The sequence below is a fragment of the Salminus brasiliensis genome, chromosome 20 (genome assembly GCF_030463535.1).
Source record: "Salminus brasiliensis chromosome 20, fSalBra1.hap2, whole genome shotgun sequence".
Lineage (NCBI taxonomy): Eukaryota > Metazoa > Chordata > Actinopteri > Characiformes > Bryconidae > Salminus > Salminus brasiliensis.
The window spans coordinates 31,446,271-31,462,782 of record NC_132897.1 but is presented as its reverse complement, the minus strand read 5'-3'; the positions used below and the strand labels follow the sequence as shown (position 1 = coordinate 31,462,782).

The 16,512-nt window shown below is 43.4% G+C and overlaps 1 protein-coding gene across 1 annotated transcript in view; it reads right to left on the bottom strand.

Moving 5' to 3' along the window:
- The window catches only part of trpm6 (transient receptor potential cation channel, subfamily M, member 6), a 30,823-nt gene that overhangs the window by 9,169 nt on the left and 5,142 nt on the right, over nucleotides 1-16,512 (bottom strand). Inside the window, exons 7-24 of the mRNA XM_072664659.1 lie at nucleotides 16,234-16,405; nucleotides 15,213-15,387; nucleotides 14,574-14,697; nucleotides 12,415-12,487; nucleotides 11,818-11,909; nucleotides 11,081-11,215; nucleotides 9,872-9,925; nucleotides 9,593-9,733; nucleotides 8,529-8,648; nucleotides 7,983-8,248; nucleotides 7,342-7,570; nucleotides 6,366-6,530; nucleotides 4,993-5,124; nucleotides 4,533-4,661; nucleotides 2,443-2,694; nucleotides 756-930; nucleotides 488-602; nucleotides 31-224 (exon numbers count right to left, since the gene is read on the bottom strand). Coding sequence (XP_072520760.1) covers nucleotides 31-224; nucleotides 488-602; nucleotides 756-930; nucleotides 2,443-2,694; nucleotides 4,533-4,661; nucleotides 4,993-5,124; nucleotides 6,366-6,530; nucleotides 7,342-7,570; nucleotides 7,983-8,248; nucleotides 8,529-8,648; nucleotides 9,593-9,733; nucleotides 9,872-9,925; nucleotides 11,081-11,215; nucleotides 11,818-11,909; nucleotides 12,415-12,487; nucleotides 14,574-14,697; nucleotides 15,213-15,387; nucleotides 16,234-16,405 — 2,743 coding nt within the window. The remainder of the gene's footprint in view (nucleotides 1-30; nucleotides 225-487; nucleotides 603-755; nucleotides 931-2,442; nucleotides 2,695-4,532; nucleotides 4,662-4,992; nucleotides 5,125-6,365; nucleotides 6,531-7,341; nucleotides 7,571-7,982; nucleotides 8,249-8,528; nucleotides 8,649-9,592; nucleotides 9,734-9,871; nucleotides 9,926-11,080; nucleotides 11,216-11,817; nucleotides 11,910-12,414; nucleotides 12,488-14,573; nucleotides 14,698-15,212; nucleotides 15,388-16,233; nucleotides 16,406-16,512) is intronic.

Genomic DNA, 16,512 nt, shown 5'->3' with positions numbered 1-16,512 from the left:
TAATGCACCAAGACCAATAAAAACACTTACTAAGGCCAGAGTCGCTCTGCTGGAAACACGCCCCTTTATGCCTGTGCCACGCCGTGCTGACACACAAGGTCATGTGACTGAAAATGATCAAAGGCGGAGGCAGCCATGGCTTCTTTTGATAGGTCATGATGTAACGGTAGCGGTTGTACTTCCACAGCTGGTTGGACATAGTCTTCATGTGGATGTAGACGTTGCTGTGAGGTGAACAGTGCACAATTATTTTTTAAGTATTTAAATAACCGCATTATAACTGACTGCGCAACCACATAGCAACATCTTAGCAACCTCTGAAGGCACCCTAGCAACCACTTTCAATACTATAGCAAACCACCAAATAGCAATTAGCAACAACTTGGAACAACTTCAGGTACCATAAAAAAAAAAAACACATGAACCACCCAGCAATACCCTAACAATCACCTCCAACGCCATCGTCACCACAAAGCAACATTCTTACTTGTAGAAGGCGATGAGGAGGTTGACCATGATAATGTACTGCATGAAGAGGTAGACAGCCTGCAGAAGCGGATTGAGGAAAGAACCAGGAGGGCAGTCCGGGTCCTCTTCGCAGGCTGTTCAAAACATAAGAAAACACACTTCAGTTGGTGATGGTGGTGGGGGGGCAAAGTACAACGCTTGTAGTGGGTTCAAGTCAAACGAACAAACCAATATACACATAAATTAAATAAATTATTCCCATTAGTGCCTTTGTTTCTGTTACGCACGGTTGATCTCTCCAGCATAGACTTCTCCGAACATCATAAAGTAGGGCTGGAAGAGCACTTCCTTCAGCAGGTCCCAAGAAGGGTCCTCGTAAGGCTTTAGGACAGAGCCCCTGGGGGTGCCAAAACTCACCAGCACAATGCCCATTATGACCACTATGTAGAACATGTTGCTCATCTGTAACACACACACAAGCACACACAGTTTTAAAACAGGGATCAGTTCAGTTTCTTTAGACTAGTCCTTGGTAGAACCATGTTTGGCTGCAATATCAGTTTGAAGTCTGTTGAGTTTTCTAGCAGTTTTGCTCACTGTTTTGGAGGGATTGCCACCCATTCTTCCTGCAGATTTGTTCCAGGTTGATCAGGTTGGCTTGTGTTATTCCAGGCTTTTAAGTTGTTTTTTAGCAGACCTCTCCTTTAAGTATCTCCCTGAATTCATTCATCCTTGCACCATTCATTTATCCTTCAGTTTTACCATGATGCCAGGTCTCCATTGTTGAAAATCACCTGAAAACATGATGCTGCCACCACCACGCTTCACTGTTGGGATGGTGTTTGGTGGAAAATGGGCAGTATTAGGTTTGTGCCATGCTTCTGATTGATATCCAAGTGTGTTATCATTTTTTTACATGACTGTATATTTACACCAATTCGCCATGACATCACATTGTGTTGGTCCTCCTCATGCTTTAAATTCCCCCTCATGGTCTAAATTTAGCCATGTTACTCCACTGCTGCGTTCTCTTCACTGGCTTCCTGTAGCTGCCTGCATCAGATTCAAAACCCTGACGCTGGCCTACAAAGCCAAGAACGGACCAGCCCCTCTGTACTTGATGGCAATGGTCAAAAGCCGATCTGCACCAAGAGCCCTTCGAGCTTCAAGTACGGCTCGGCTCGACCCGCCATTCCTTAAAATCCACGGAAGACAAGCGTCCAGGCTTTTTTCTGTCCTGGCACCAAAGTGGTGGAACGAACTTCCCTGGGTGTCCGAACAGCAGAGTCGCTCGCTGTTTTCAAACGCAGACTGAAGACCCACCTCTTCCGAGAATACTTGGGCGAAGTAGTGAGTGGTCACCTTACTGACTTGTGTTTAGTAGTGTCTAAACTTAGAGGTATCTTTGAATTATTAGTCTATTCAAACTAGCTGAGGTTATTCTTAAGTAAATAGCAAAGCACTTTTGTAAGTCGCTCTGGATAAGAGCATCTGCTAAATGCCTTAAATGTAAATGTAAATGTAAAATGCTGCCAAAACAGATCTTAACCATCATGGCATGGACCTCACACGACCCCTGAAGGCATCCTGTGGTATCTGGCACCAAGTCGTTAGCAGCAGATCCCTTAAGCCCTGTAAGTTGTAAGGTAGGGCTTCCACAAATCACATCAATGAGCCTTGGGCGCCCAATAATCTGTCGGTGGGTCACCAGTAGTCCTTCTTTGGAGCACTTTTGGTAGGTACTTACCACTGCATACCTGAAAAGACCTGCCTTTGGAGATGTTCTGATCCAGTTGTCTAGCCATCACAATTTGTTTCTTGTCAAAGATCTTGTGATTGTTTCTGCTAGCAACGCACCACCTTCAAGAACTGACTGTTAACTTGCTACCTAATATATCCACCCCACTAATGAGTGCAGTTAGAACCAGAAAATTAATGTCATTCGCCTGTCAGGTATAATAATTAAAAACATACCATTTTGGTAATCATGGTCAGGTAGGGTCCAGCCTTCTGGTTAATGGCCAGCAGGTCCAGAACACGGACAAACCAGAAGATGATGTCCAGGCAGTAGATGATGCGTCCGGCTGTGTGCACAAGACCCGACTGCCAGCGCAGGGCAAAACCGGTGAAGAAGAGGACGATGGCGACAAAGTCATGCATGTTCCAATACTCGCTGAACCACACTTTTATCTTTTTCCTAAACTTCCTGGGCTCAGACACCAGCACCTGAGAGAGTAGAAGAGACAGTGAGAAAGCAAGGGGGAGAGATCTTTGGGGAAAGCTATGGGGAGCTTGTGGCTAGTTGTTTTACGCAGCAGTAAATAGTCATAACCCAGTGCACAGGGTCAAACCATTAACCCGACACAACTTGCCAAATTTACCCAACTCGGGTTATTTTGTCACCAGCAATTTAATACTACTTCATTATAAAAATTACTTACAAAATATAACCATAGTCACCCAGACTGGTTTGTTCAAATGTCCTTGTGCCCTTTGTCAATGATTTGCAACAGCGCTGCACAGATAGACTTCAGAGAGAGAACAGGTGAGAGGGAGGCAGAACCCTTCTCAGGATAAAGCGTATGAAAGCCCTTTCAGGAGAAGGACATAACGTGCAGCTGAAGACCTTTGACAGCTATGGGATGAAGATAAACTGAGTGTGTAGTAGGGGTGGGAGGTGGGGTTTATTCTTTAACTAGTTAGGTCACTAACAAATTACACACACACACACACATTTATCTAAAATACATAAACATGGTTTAACATGCAGAATAAGAGAACACCATGATGTAGTAGCAGCACATGACCACAAGATGTCCCTCATGGTACACAGAACATGTGACCAAACAAATCTGAGCCTTTGCAAACTTTGGCACAGTCCACATTGATATGACTAAAATATTTATTTATTTATGACTATGTGACTATGTGTGACTATGTGTGTGTGTATACATATACAGTACTGCGCAACAGTTGGCCACCTGTGTTTAATATAGAATTAAAAACACATTCTCTCCCTCATATAGGAGGTGATTGTTGACACATGAATGAGGAGGGGGGGGCTGCTCAGACTGCTCTACATAGGTGAGACAGAGATAGAGTAAAGACCTTCACAGTTTTTCTGTGTTTACATCAGTGAGGATCTCACCTGGTCTTACAACACATGCCAAATCACAAAGAAGTCCCAGCAACAACTGTACTGAGGCTGAGGAAATTTGACATGCCGAGAGTGTCCTCACTACCACCATCACAGTCTGGTATGGAAACTGCACTGCGCAGGACAGGAAGGTTCTCCAGCATGTGATCAAACCTGCACAGTCCATCATAGGACCAGCCTATCCCTCGCTACAGGACATTTACCACAGCAGACATCTGGAACAGTACACACCCCCAACATACCAGGCACACGCTACAGGAGTGTGAAGTCCAGGACAACCAGACTCACCAACAGTTTCTATCCACGAGCAATCAGGCTTCCACGACTCCCTTAGCACACTGTCCCTTCCCTTCACTCTGACTGGTTGAACTCTGGCCAGCGCACACACACTCACACTTCATTATTGAACTTTAATCGGCTAAGAATGCACATTTATTACATTTATCACTGCTGCCATGCTACTGCTGCAATAACGCAGAATGCACTTTATGGCTATGCTCGTTGCACAACACAGCACTTTACGGCCTACTCTTTGCACAATACCACAATACCACACAACGCAATGGGTTTACTGAGTTACCTGTGTTTACCTTTTTACTTATGTGTCTCCAGTTTTAATAGTCAAGTTTAACTTTGTACTTATGTGGTATAGTTTTTACTCATAGCTTTAGTTCAGTTTTAATTATAATTCTAGTCTAAATACATATATAATCATAACTCATGCTGTATAGATTTACTTGTCTTAATAGCTTGTGTGTAAGTGGAGAACATGACAATGTTAGTATTAACATTTATACAGAAAGTTGTGTTTTTTTATCACTGTGCTCATTAAATATCTCCAAAGCTCATCATATCAACACCAGGTTTGGTAAATCAGTGCTTAAATGGGGGCTAAATGGGGGCTCACCTCTCTAGCCTTCTCCACAGCTGTAGATAAGATGTATGAAATGACGAGCCACTCTGGAGCACTGGGCTTCTTCTCCATCTTCACCAAGACTGTGTAGGCGTAGAGCATGAGAAAGACCAGGTAGGACATCTGCACACACACCAGGCGAAAAACATCCATACCATTACAGAGGGGGACAAACATACAAACAGTGATGCACATGCTTCTCTGAGTGTGTAATAGCACACTCAGAGAAGGTCTAGCATAATGCTAGACACTATTAAAATAATTAAATATTCACAATTTGTGAAATCAAAAAATCACATTATTTTGTGTAGTTATTCATAATGAATGACATTTTATTGAGTGATGACTCCTTCTAGAAAACGTATTTGGCCATCTCTAGTACTCACTGTATCATAAACAGGTTTGTGACTGTATCTTAATACGGTCATGCTTGTAAAGCAGTTCGGAGACTCACAGTGTGGAACCAGAATTTGACTACAGGTGCATGGTAGAAGTCGTAGACCTTTCTGGCCAATGGTAGCCACCATGCACTGAGTGTGGACTTCCGTTTTCCACTGCTCCTGCCTTTCTCTGCATCACTCTGATCCTTCAGAAAGAAACAAAGTCACCACATATAATTCATTAAACAGCAGGGGAAAACACACATCACTACCACTATTCACTTATTTCGGGAGTCCCCCAGGGATCTGTTCTTGGCCCCTCTTCTTTTTCTAATTTACATGCTTCCACTTCATCATATTATCAGACACTATAGCCCTAATGGTTACTGCTATGCTGCAGATTTACAGCAATAATCTCTCTACTAGGTGCCTGTTTGTGTGACGCGTGAAGCAGCGGTTGTATGCCAGTTTCTTCAGACAATGAAAATCTTACTAGCTGGCCTTAATTTATTAGTTAATAGGGGGTCATAGTGCAAAAATGGAAGTTTTAACCAGTACTCCATCTATTTGTGACCCTGTAATCATCTTTGAAGCCCATATTAGCCCCCTTTTTTCTCCACAAGTTTATGCCTTCATAACCTGTCATCTAGAAAACCATTTCTAGACCAAAGTATATCCAAACCTCTGCACCATTTACTGCCCCATGTACCCACCCATGTACTGCCCAAAATATAGATTTTATATATATAATTTGTTGAAATTTCCCCCTTTTCTCCAATTTGGCACTGCCAATTTACCCATCCCTTCGTAGGTCCATCCAGCAATGCTCCCGACACTAGGAAAGTATGGACCTAACACATGTCACATGATACATGCACAGCCAGCAAAGCCTTCTTTTCGAACTGCTACCGATGCTGCATCGCCAGGCAGTCGATCGATAATCTACCCACCTGGAGAAACCACAGCCAATTGTGCTCTTTCTGACTGGGCGCTGATGGCAAAGCGGCATGGCTAGGAACTTGTGACCCCCGGGCCATAGTGGTAGACAGCTGAGCCAATCTGAGCCCAGCAAAAATGTGTATTTTAACCATATTTTAAAGGCCTTCATGATCTTGGTCCTCAATTATGGACTCTGACACTCTCAGATCCTCCAGTCATTGTTTACTCACAATTCCAAAATTTTCATCTTAAGCTCAGCCTTCGTATCCCAGTTATCTTGACTTACTATGTCTGTAGTTTGTTTGCCTTATTCATATATCTATGATTATTTTTTTTATAAAACAAACATCTGGTGTGCAGTGTAACAGAAAGTCTATAATGCAATGACACAAAGACACAAACGGCCCGGATAAAAAAAAGCAATGGCATTCTGAGGTAGACAAACGTAGAACTACAAAGTTCTGGAAACAGCTGACTGTAAATAAAGAAGGGTGAGCTGTGTCCTCACTGCTTGTGCTGCTTCTTCAGTTTCTTGAGCTCCTGGGCTCTCCGCATCCCGCCCAAACTGCAGGGCCTCCTGCGTCTGAGGCACGTGTGACATCTCGGCCTGGCTCTTAAACTCCAGCAGCTGGATGGCCACGGGCAGCAGGATACACGCAATAATTTCAGCAGTCTGTGAGAGAACGACGGCAGTCATTTATTAGAACAACATTTGATTAAAGTGATGAATTCATAAGAATTGCAGCTGCTGGTGATGAAAAAGAACTTCAGCCTTACAAACCTAACAAAGAGAATTTTTGACAGTAGAGACAGTTACTCCAACAAAAGCAGGAAAAACTCTCCTCTTTTTTAATTCTCTTGATTTCAGAAGTGATTTAGGCTGGGTGCCACTGCCTGGTTCATGCTCTCCCAAAATTTGCCACAATCCTCCAAATCCTTTTGTTGTTCCTTCCTTTCTATTTTCTATCTCTTTCTCACATTTTGAGATGCCTGGTTCCCACTGTTCTGTCCTGGTGCTGCCCAACCAAGCTCTCCACTACCCTGCTGCCGACTACGATGCTGCCCTGCTCTGGAGCCTCATATTCACCACGGTAGCTGAGCAGTTGACTGTTTAACCTGCATAGACTTTCACATTACCACGGAGCATGTGTTTCATCTTATGGCCTGTTCTTGTTGTTCTGTCATTTGTTCTTCTATCTGGTGTCGACCAGAGGAGGATGTGTTTTTCCTGGCCACGGTCACCACTGGCTTACTCGAAAGAGGCTTGAACACAGAAAGCTGCTTTGTGACAGCATTTGTTGTAAAAATCCCTATATAAAAACATCTGAATTAAATTGAAAAATTGAATTGAATTGAATAATTATGTCAGTGGGGTAGGTATGACTATTAGGAGATTAGGTTTGTGGATGATAGGTCTGTAAAGTAAATTTGGGTGAGGGATAGTGGGTCTGGGTTCCTAGACCTCACCGTTGAGCTTTTCCTACCTTCAACCAGGAGTTCTTCCTCATGTTGAGGCGGCCCATCCACAAGTCGTTAAGGAGCATCTGGGTGCAGGAGTGGGCCAAGAAGGGCCTGAGGCCTGAGGCCACTGCCATCTGCAGACATGTGAAATTACTCCAGTCTGTCATCTCTGAGGTCAGCAGTTTCATGGCCATGCACTCGTTCTCCTTGAAGGCTTTGTCCAGGAGATCCACAGCCAGCTGACCAAACTCTCTAAGAAGAACGAAACACACTGTTTTGAAAAAGAAGGTCAATTTGACTTGTTTAAAAAAAGTCATACATCACACTTAGGGAAAGAAGATAAAGTATAGGCCTATAGCTGGTCAGGCTAATATCAAGACCTGCCTTTGTTAGGACTGCGGTGACAGAGCCGGTATTTTAAAACTTTAGGAACACACAACGCTAAAGAACAGTTAACAGTGTGGCTAATGAACAAGCAAAGCTCCGGTAGACATGACTTGAGCACAGTTAAAGGAATAGATTTGAGACAACAAGTTATCTGGAGAATATTTGCGAGTATGAAAGCAGACATTCCAATTGATTACATGATCATATATCTGATTGTACTGATTTTACAGCTATTTGTGACCCAGTCGTCCAGCAGAAAAAGCAATAGCAGACTGACAAGGAATATTTCTTCAGCTCCTCAGCAGTGCTGTCACCCATGTCACTCTCTTTGGCTTCGGTGGCCATGGCACGGTACAGCCTGCAGGCCACTACAGCCCTGGCCATGGCCTGCTCGCCGTGATGCCACAGGAAAAGGGCCATCTGCTGCCGCCGCTTTAGCACTGCCCACACAAACAGGTCGTTAACGCTGTACACGAACAGGGAGGAGTCGCCCAGATCCGCCGTCGTCTCCAGCTCCAGGTCATGAGGCACAGACGGTCTTTCCTGGAGAATAAACTTGATCCTTTAATTCTTCACACTCAGGCTTGTGTTAATAAATACATTAATATTAATGAATCAGTTCAATGAAAATTTTGATTTATTAGTTAAGTGAAGTAAAGATATTCTATTCCTATTACTTTTAATTATAACATAATTTAGGTATTATATGTATTGTTAAAATTTGTCATAACTAACATCAAATTTACCATTTGGAGTAAAGGGCAAATGTGTAAAGTGTAAAGACTGTAAATGACAGAGGAATTAGAAAGGTTTAAAGCTGGACCTTGAGTCTGTAAGGCTCTGCAGTTCGGAAGAAGTGGGAGCGAGGCGGAGTGGCCTCTGCCGGGACAGCGTCGGACGTGCTAGGTGTGGTCAAGGAGCCCGATCTTTCCCGGCGGCCTTCCTAACAAAACACCATGAGAGCTCAGTAAAGCAGCGTTACAAGGATCAACAGTAAAACAACAGAAGAACAGTCAAACCCTGAACTGCACTAGCCAGCTATACAGTCGTTGGTTTGGGTAGGATCAGACAGACAATTTACAGTGTTCTAAGCTATGTAAAGTGTGGGTTGCTTGGTCTGGATACAATAAATTTTGTGTTCAGGTCATTTTTAGACAGTCCCTAATGCTGTAGATGCATGTTATAGCTAAAGCTAAGCTATGGCTGGTTAGTCTGATGTCTAAAACCTAATGGCTTTGTCTTTGCAGCCCCCACGGTCAACCAGCACAGTTCAATAGCTGCATTTAGTCTAGCAGCAACTGGATTTTTGTAGTCACTGAGGGCCCAGTTTCCGTCACAGTGTAACAGCCCTATCTGAAGCTTGTATGTACTGCAGGTTTGCAATTAGCTCCTTAAATGAAGGTAAAGTGATCTTGTAAGTGGAATCAAAACAGCACTGTGAAACCCGCCCTCATTCTGCAAATAGCCTCTTGATCCGCTGAATGACAGAAAGCAAACCATATGATAATCCAGTTTGCTGTAAAGCTTTAAACATGGTGCTGTCAAAGACGGCCGCCTTCGCTGGTTAATGAGACTTTTGCTCTGCTAGAGCTTCCCCAGTCAACTGTAAGTGCTATGAATATAAAATGGAAGTATCTAAGAGCAACAGCAGCTCGGCCACAAAGTATTAGACCACACAAATCCTATGCTATGCTCTGCTGCAACAGTCACTACCATCATTTCACTATCTGGCAGTCTGATGGACAGATCTCGATTTGACTGACACAAGTAAAAATGATGCCTACTGAGCTGCATAGTGCCAACAGTATAGTTTCGTTGAGGAGGTATAATGCCCTTTGTTCCAGTGAAGGACAATGTCAATGATACAGCAAATAAAGACATACAGACCTTCAATGCAGTATGAATCCGGTTGTACACCACTCTGAAGCTCTTGCGTCTGTATGTGCTTCGGTACGCTCCTCCAATCAAGTGTTCAATCACTATGCCAATGTCGATCAGAGAGATTTTATATCCCGCAGGAAGACGACACTGGAGAACCAACATACATACATTAATAAAGTGCAGTCTATGAATAATACTTTACCCAATATGTATTATACGAAAATATTGAAGTTATTTAAGAATAATATGAGATCTAGTTTCCGAAATGCGCTAATATTACTGTACCTTTTTGGCATCCTCAACGAGATGATGCAAAAAATGATCTGAAGAGCTTTGCTGCTGTGGAAGGGGACATTTTAGCAATAGAGCTTTACATGTTCCAAAAATCATATTAATCAGGATATGAAAGGCAAAGATCCTGCAAACGTATTCAACCCCTTTCAGACTAGTACCTGGTAGAACCACCATTTGCAATGCCAGCTTTAGCTTTAGGTCCAGCTTTTAGGGCTTTCTACCAGCCTTGCTCACCGTTAGGAAGTCACTGTCCTTCACTTCTCCGGTAGATCTGCTCCAGGTTGTTTAGGTTGGTGGAATAACAATTGTTCGCTGCAATTTTCAAATAGTACCATAGACTTTTGATTGGGTTGAGATCTGGACTTTGACGTGGCCTTTGTTCTCCTTTTTGTGAAGCCCATTCGGGAATCCTAACTGGGTCCCAGTAACAACATACAAGACCACATTCCACCCATGTGAGCATGTTGGCTGAGGGGGCAGGGTTAGAATTGCACTACACAGAGCAGTTTAAAGCTCCATTGTTGACTACAAAACATGATCCCACATTTGACCAGGGTTCATCTGATGCTTTCTTAAAAACCTGGTGTGTATTTTTTCTTCAGTAATGGCTTCTTTCCAGCCACCCTCCAATACAGGCCAGTGGTCTGCAGAGCTCTTGATATCATTGACTGGAGCATCTAGACTTGGAGCCACTGAACTCTGTTGCATTTGTTGCATCAAGTGATTGCCTCTATGTGGCTTCCCTCACAAGTCTGATTCCTGCTGTGATGCTGAATTTTGAGGAGCGGTCTTGTGTAGGCAGGTCCTGGGTGGTCTGATGCAGCTTCCAGTTCTTCAAAACTGATCCAGCAGTGTTGTGGGCTTTTCTTATGTTGTGCATGTCTATTACCTTAACTGCTCTTTGGCCTTGACTTTCACCGCTTTTCTTCAGATTTAAAGTCTGACAGTCATTCACAGGTCATTGGTGGGGTAACATCTTTCATCTGTGTAAACAGGGAGCTTTCAAAGCTCAGGGTTCCAATACTAATGCACTGATCAGAATATTTTGGGGGTTAGTTTTGAGGGTCAGTCTCAAAACTAAAATAATAGGACACAGCACACAATTTCCATGTGCCGTTTGTAATCTAGACCAATCTGATGGTTGAAAAGGGTTGAATACATTCATTTGTTAAGTGAATGACGGCTCTGAAAGTGTGTTACTGTGTTGTAGAGCTCCTCCAGTCGAGACACGGTCAGGAAGTGTTTCAGGGACATGCCGTTGTCGATGAGCAGCTTCACGAAGCTGACGCGATCCAACAGCAGAGCATTAAGCATGGCCTGTTCCAGGGCTCCTACCTTCAACACAAAGTCACAGCACTCCATTAGACCAACATTGTGATGTCCCAATAACCAGTACATTTACATGTTTCCAGCTATTAAGCCTACAGCATTTAAACTCCACCCATTCACGCTTCATACCCCTCTAGCCCACTCCTGGCATTAGGCGTGGTGGGAATAGGTGTATGTTTATCTGCTCCAGAGAGTCCAATTCTATTGGCACTGCTGACAAGGGACTAGACAAAGCATTTGGACATATAGTGCATCTGTCTTAAAGCAACATTAGATAGTCTGATTAATTGTAAGGGATAAAGACAGGTTGAAAATGGCCATTTACAAAATAATTATGACTGTTTTTGGTACATAAAACAAAAAATGTAAGAAAATGTAGGATTCAGGAAAATATGTAGCAATAACCAACCTTTTGACACATTCTCCCTCTTAATGTAATGAATTTTCATTACTTTTAAACATAGTACTTCAATTGTTCAAACAATTGTCTGTTCTTGGCTGAAGCAATCCTTATAACTTAACCGTAAATGGGTAGAGCTAAACTGCTGTAGGCAGAACAGATGGATATTTGTCTGTAATACGGCTGTAATATCATATTCATAGCACACCTTCCAGTGTTGTCCATATACCAATATGTGCTCCTGAGCGATATCAGCCCGGTCCCAGGCCAATGTAACACTCAGCTGCTCTGCTGGTGTTCCTGAAAACAGCACAGACCGTAAAGCAACATATTAAATTACACATATTCATATTTAAGTAATCTTGGATCATTTCAATGGGGCTATTCATGTTAAGAACTAAGCTAACATGTTCATGTGGGGCCTGTGGTCAGTGGGTAGCCCAACTGGAATGGTTCCCCTAGATGGGACCCATGTGAGATTAAAGAAAGGGCTGTAACGACGGAGCCCATTTGGGAAGCCCAACTGGGTCCCAGCAACAACATATGAGACCACTATGTGAGGGTTAAAATTGCACCGCATAGAGCAGTTTGAAGCTCCATTGTTGACTAACTCATATTAGGAGCTAGCCAGGCTCAAGTACAGCCTCAAACATGGCGGAGGTAGTTTCAACAAGTTCTTACTTGAGAAACAACGAGAGACGTGCATATTCTCCATATCAATGACAGTGTGTGTCCATGTTTAATAATATAGCAATATACAAAACTAAATGTGCTGGATCACACTCTCGTCTCTTCCCTGCTGTACCTTTTAATGAAGCTTTCAAAATGGCCACATCTGCTTCTAGATGATCCTCCAATTCTGAGTCGAAAACAGTAATCTGAAATGAAAGCCACTGATGAGTTAAAACGGGAGTCATTTAATTTTTCTTCGTATATATTGGGTCAGTGTGCTGCTAAACCAACCCTGCAAAGTCTTTACGCACTTGCATCATCAGACCATGGGGGCGACAGTGGGGTGCAGAGTCAAGATCCTATAGGCCGCCTACTGTGTGTAGTGTATATACGTTGTGTATAGTGTATGCAGATTTTCCATATTGTGCAGGGGGTGAATACAAAGGTAGAGTGGTGCATACTATAAACACTCACTTGTAGAGTGGACAGGTAAAACGGTCTATATGTTCTTGGGTTATTTGCTCTAGCGACTCTAGTGTAATCAGTGCAGATAAACAGCATCTTGATCTGTAATGTATTTATATGTAATCAGAACCGGAGATGAACAAGCTCTACAGTGCGGACATTCAGAGCACTGAGTTCACAGCTGACACAGATCCATATCTGTGACACCGGGGACAGCTGCTATTTACCAACAAACAAAGAAACAGCGTGGACAGAAAGACAGAGATAAAGGAGGAGATACAGTGGAGCTGATGGGAAGTGATGAGGTCAGGAGATGTGCGTTCCCTACATGTAGAGATAAGCAGGGTGTTCTCTGTCACAGAACAGCACATTTTAATGGGTTCCCTTATTGTGGCCTTCGAAGGGCAATCTGTCCTTAGAGAGGGGAAATTCCACCCCAGGATTTTGTTCCAACTGCCTGGGCAGCTCTGCGTAACATAGCTGAGAACGTTCTCCAATAAGGTGTACCATTATCAAGAGATATCTTCTGAATGTAAATTCAGAGGATTTACCTCAAGGTGCAAACCACTGGTATCACTCAAGAACTGCCTACTTCAAGATCCTTCAACATTCCTTGGACAGATGAAACCAAGACTAGCTTGTACCAGAACAATGAGAAGTGAAGAGTATGGAGAGACTGATGCATATCAAATCATCTGCCAAACATGGTGGAGGCACTGTTATGACACAAGCAAGTTTGGCTGCCAATGCAACTGAGACACTGGGATTTATTGAGGATGTGACTCCTGTTAGAAGTAGCAGGATATATTCTGAGGTGTAGAGCGCTCTACCTTCTGCTCAGGTTCAGCCGAATGCCACAAAACTAAAAGAACTAAAAGAAAAGAACTCTTCACAGGACAGATAACCCAGCAACCCAGGAGCTTCTTGAGGCAAAGAAATTAGGCAAAACTGAAGGCAACAAAAAAAAGCTGTCACTGTCCAAATACTTATGGATCCAACTGTACATGCAGGGAGTTCATGACACAGGCACATCCAGTGAAATACCTGACACACATCCACACACACCGTCTAAATGCTGTTTACTGGCAAACAATGCAGGGCAAGGAAAGAAAGAAAAGGAAAGAAAGGGGCAGCGGGAAAACAAAGCTGTGACAGAAAGAGATCAGGTTGCTAAGGTGAGGTTCAAACTCACCTTCTACAATAAAGGTTAGAGAAGAAAGAGTATGTCTATGTGTACACAAGGCCTCTGGCTCCTGGCTTCAATCGGTTGGTGCATTAGAAGATGACCTGCATCTGCTCTAAAGAACAGACGCTCACAGTTTCTTGAGTGCATCAGTGCAGGAACTTTGATGTCTTCCTAGTTTCTTTAATACAATCTCCATTTAGCTTTTCAAGGTTAGTCTCTGCCAGTTCAAGGCAGTCAGCTCCCATTCGAGGTCTGCACTCCTGCAAGACTCCAAAAGGACCACAGGGATAACCTTGAAAAGTCCTGCTTGACCGCAAAAGACCATCTGGACTATTAAGCAGATTCTGGAGTGGTGGTGCACTGTTCTACTGGTTCTAAATATGACCTTGATGAAAGATATGACCTTTTCCAAGGAAGAATGGCTGAAAACCCCCCAAACAAGAACTAAAAGACTCTAAGTGCTAAGTACTGACCATGCATGATGGTCCAAAAAGGTCCAAACCTTTGCTTTAGGTGCTTCTTTTTTTGCAATTTTAAAATGGTAAAACCTAAAATACTGAAAAAATGTACCTGTATTGTAAATCAATGTTTATTGTACTCATTTTCCTGAAAGGAGTTTGAGTAATGAGAATGAGACTCACCGCCCCCCGGTGCTCCATGCAGTCTGCGAGCAGACCGAAGAGCCCAGCGGCCTCGGGCCTCGCCACACCAAACATGGCCTGAATCCGTAGCAGGAAATCCTCCTTAATATTCACATCCAGCTTCCTATAGAAAATAAAGAAACAGGAGGATTGATTATGTACAATAGGCCATAGGTTAAAAATAGAGCTCTAAGCTCAAGGACATTATTACTCATTTCTAAAATGTGAAAACAAATGGTAAACATCTTGTATCTCATATTTACACTACACATATGGCCACTTTACCAGAAACACTTACCCTATGTTTACGTGGCACAAAATGCCTGCCTGAAGCATTTATTCATCTAATAGGTGATGCTTTCGTTATTTCACAGGAAATCATCCTGCGTCCTAAACCACTCTGAATAGCCTTCACCACCTTAATAAACACCTGGATGTGGTTCCAGCAGGTTATGAGAAGTGTTTGGGCCTGTATTTACATTAAACATATGAGTGACTGTTGACTTCCAGTCAGTCTTGTTAGCCTTGTAGCTCCTGGGCTAAACTAAAGATGCAAAATCTGGACGCCAAACATGTTTGAATCTTTTCACCAAACCATTCCTTTAACAGATGCAACCAAAGGAGCTGGAGATCCCCCACCTGTCCACAGCAGTCTGCTTGTGTATTAGAGCCAGAAGGTCTGCAGCCCGGCCGGTGCCCTCAAACACAATCACAGGGACGGGCGGAGACCTGCTTACGTACTCCAGCACTGTGGCAAGTACGTGAGGACCCCCCTCTACCACTACACACACTACAGGAACTCTCTGGGCCAGTCCTGAGGAAAGACACGTACACGTACACACTAGTGATGGTTGTTCTTTATTTTTAAATAATTTTGTGCAGTGATACTGACATGGTTAAATCTTCTAACAGGAACATATCTTAACTTGTTGTGATAAAGAATGAAAACCTAGATTTTTTTTGTCTGATTTTCCCCTTAGATTTCTCCCAAACTGGTATTGCCAATTAACCCACACATTCATAGCTCCCCCTAGAACTAGCAATGCTCCTGACACTAGGAAGGAAAGCCACTGCCTCTCATTGCCAGGCAGCCAACATGTTTGAAGGAAAGCGCTGGGCCCCCAGCTCCCCCCACACCAGCTAACAGAAACCTGTGCCGGGCCAACATCGCTTTAAAGAGCGTCATCTACCCACCTGGAGAAAGCACGGCCAACTGTGCCCTCTCAGACTCTGACTGCTGATGGCATAGCAGCATGGCTTTGATAATTCAGTGGTCGAGATGAGTTATTTAGAGTGGGGTTTGGAGGGAAACGTGTTCATTGCAGAGGAACCTGACTGATTTCTTTACAGTGGTGTTGATAGGATAACTATCTATGAGGGAGCTTTTAGAGCCATTAAACTCCTCAGACATCCATTCACCACCACTGTGAACAATTCTGACTGACCAAACCATTCTAAACGACTATGTTTACAACTTAACTGTGTTATTATTTACATTTTTTTTTTAGATTTGACCTATTTTGTATATTATTATTAAACTCGTTCAAAAATAAACAAACGTTCATGGTGCACAAGCAACCCCATGTAATTCCATAAATGTCCCCAAATATACATACACAGGAACATACTGTATACAAACACACCCACAGCCCACACTCACTGGGGTGGATCCTCTGCCTGTGGATGTGCCTCTCCAGTTTCCTTCTCAGGTCAAGCTGGCCTCCTGATTTACCCAGAGTCCCGTCGTCCACTAAGAGGAAGTGGGAGTGCAGGCCATTGAGGCTGGAGCGCTTACTCAGGGGGTTGCCCAGTGTCTGGTAGTGCCGCAGGACCTAGAAAAACAACACAGGGTGTGGTGAGATCAAGAGCGGCCAATTGCACATGTGGAGTTTGTCAGAAAGCATCAGAGTGACCCCCTAAAATGTGGAACAATGCTTTG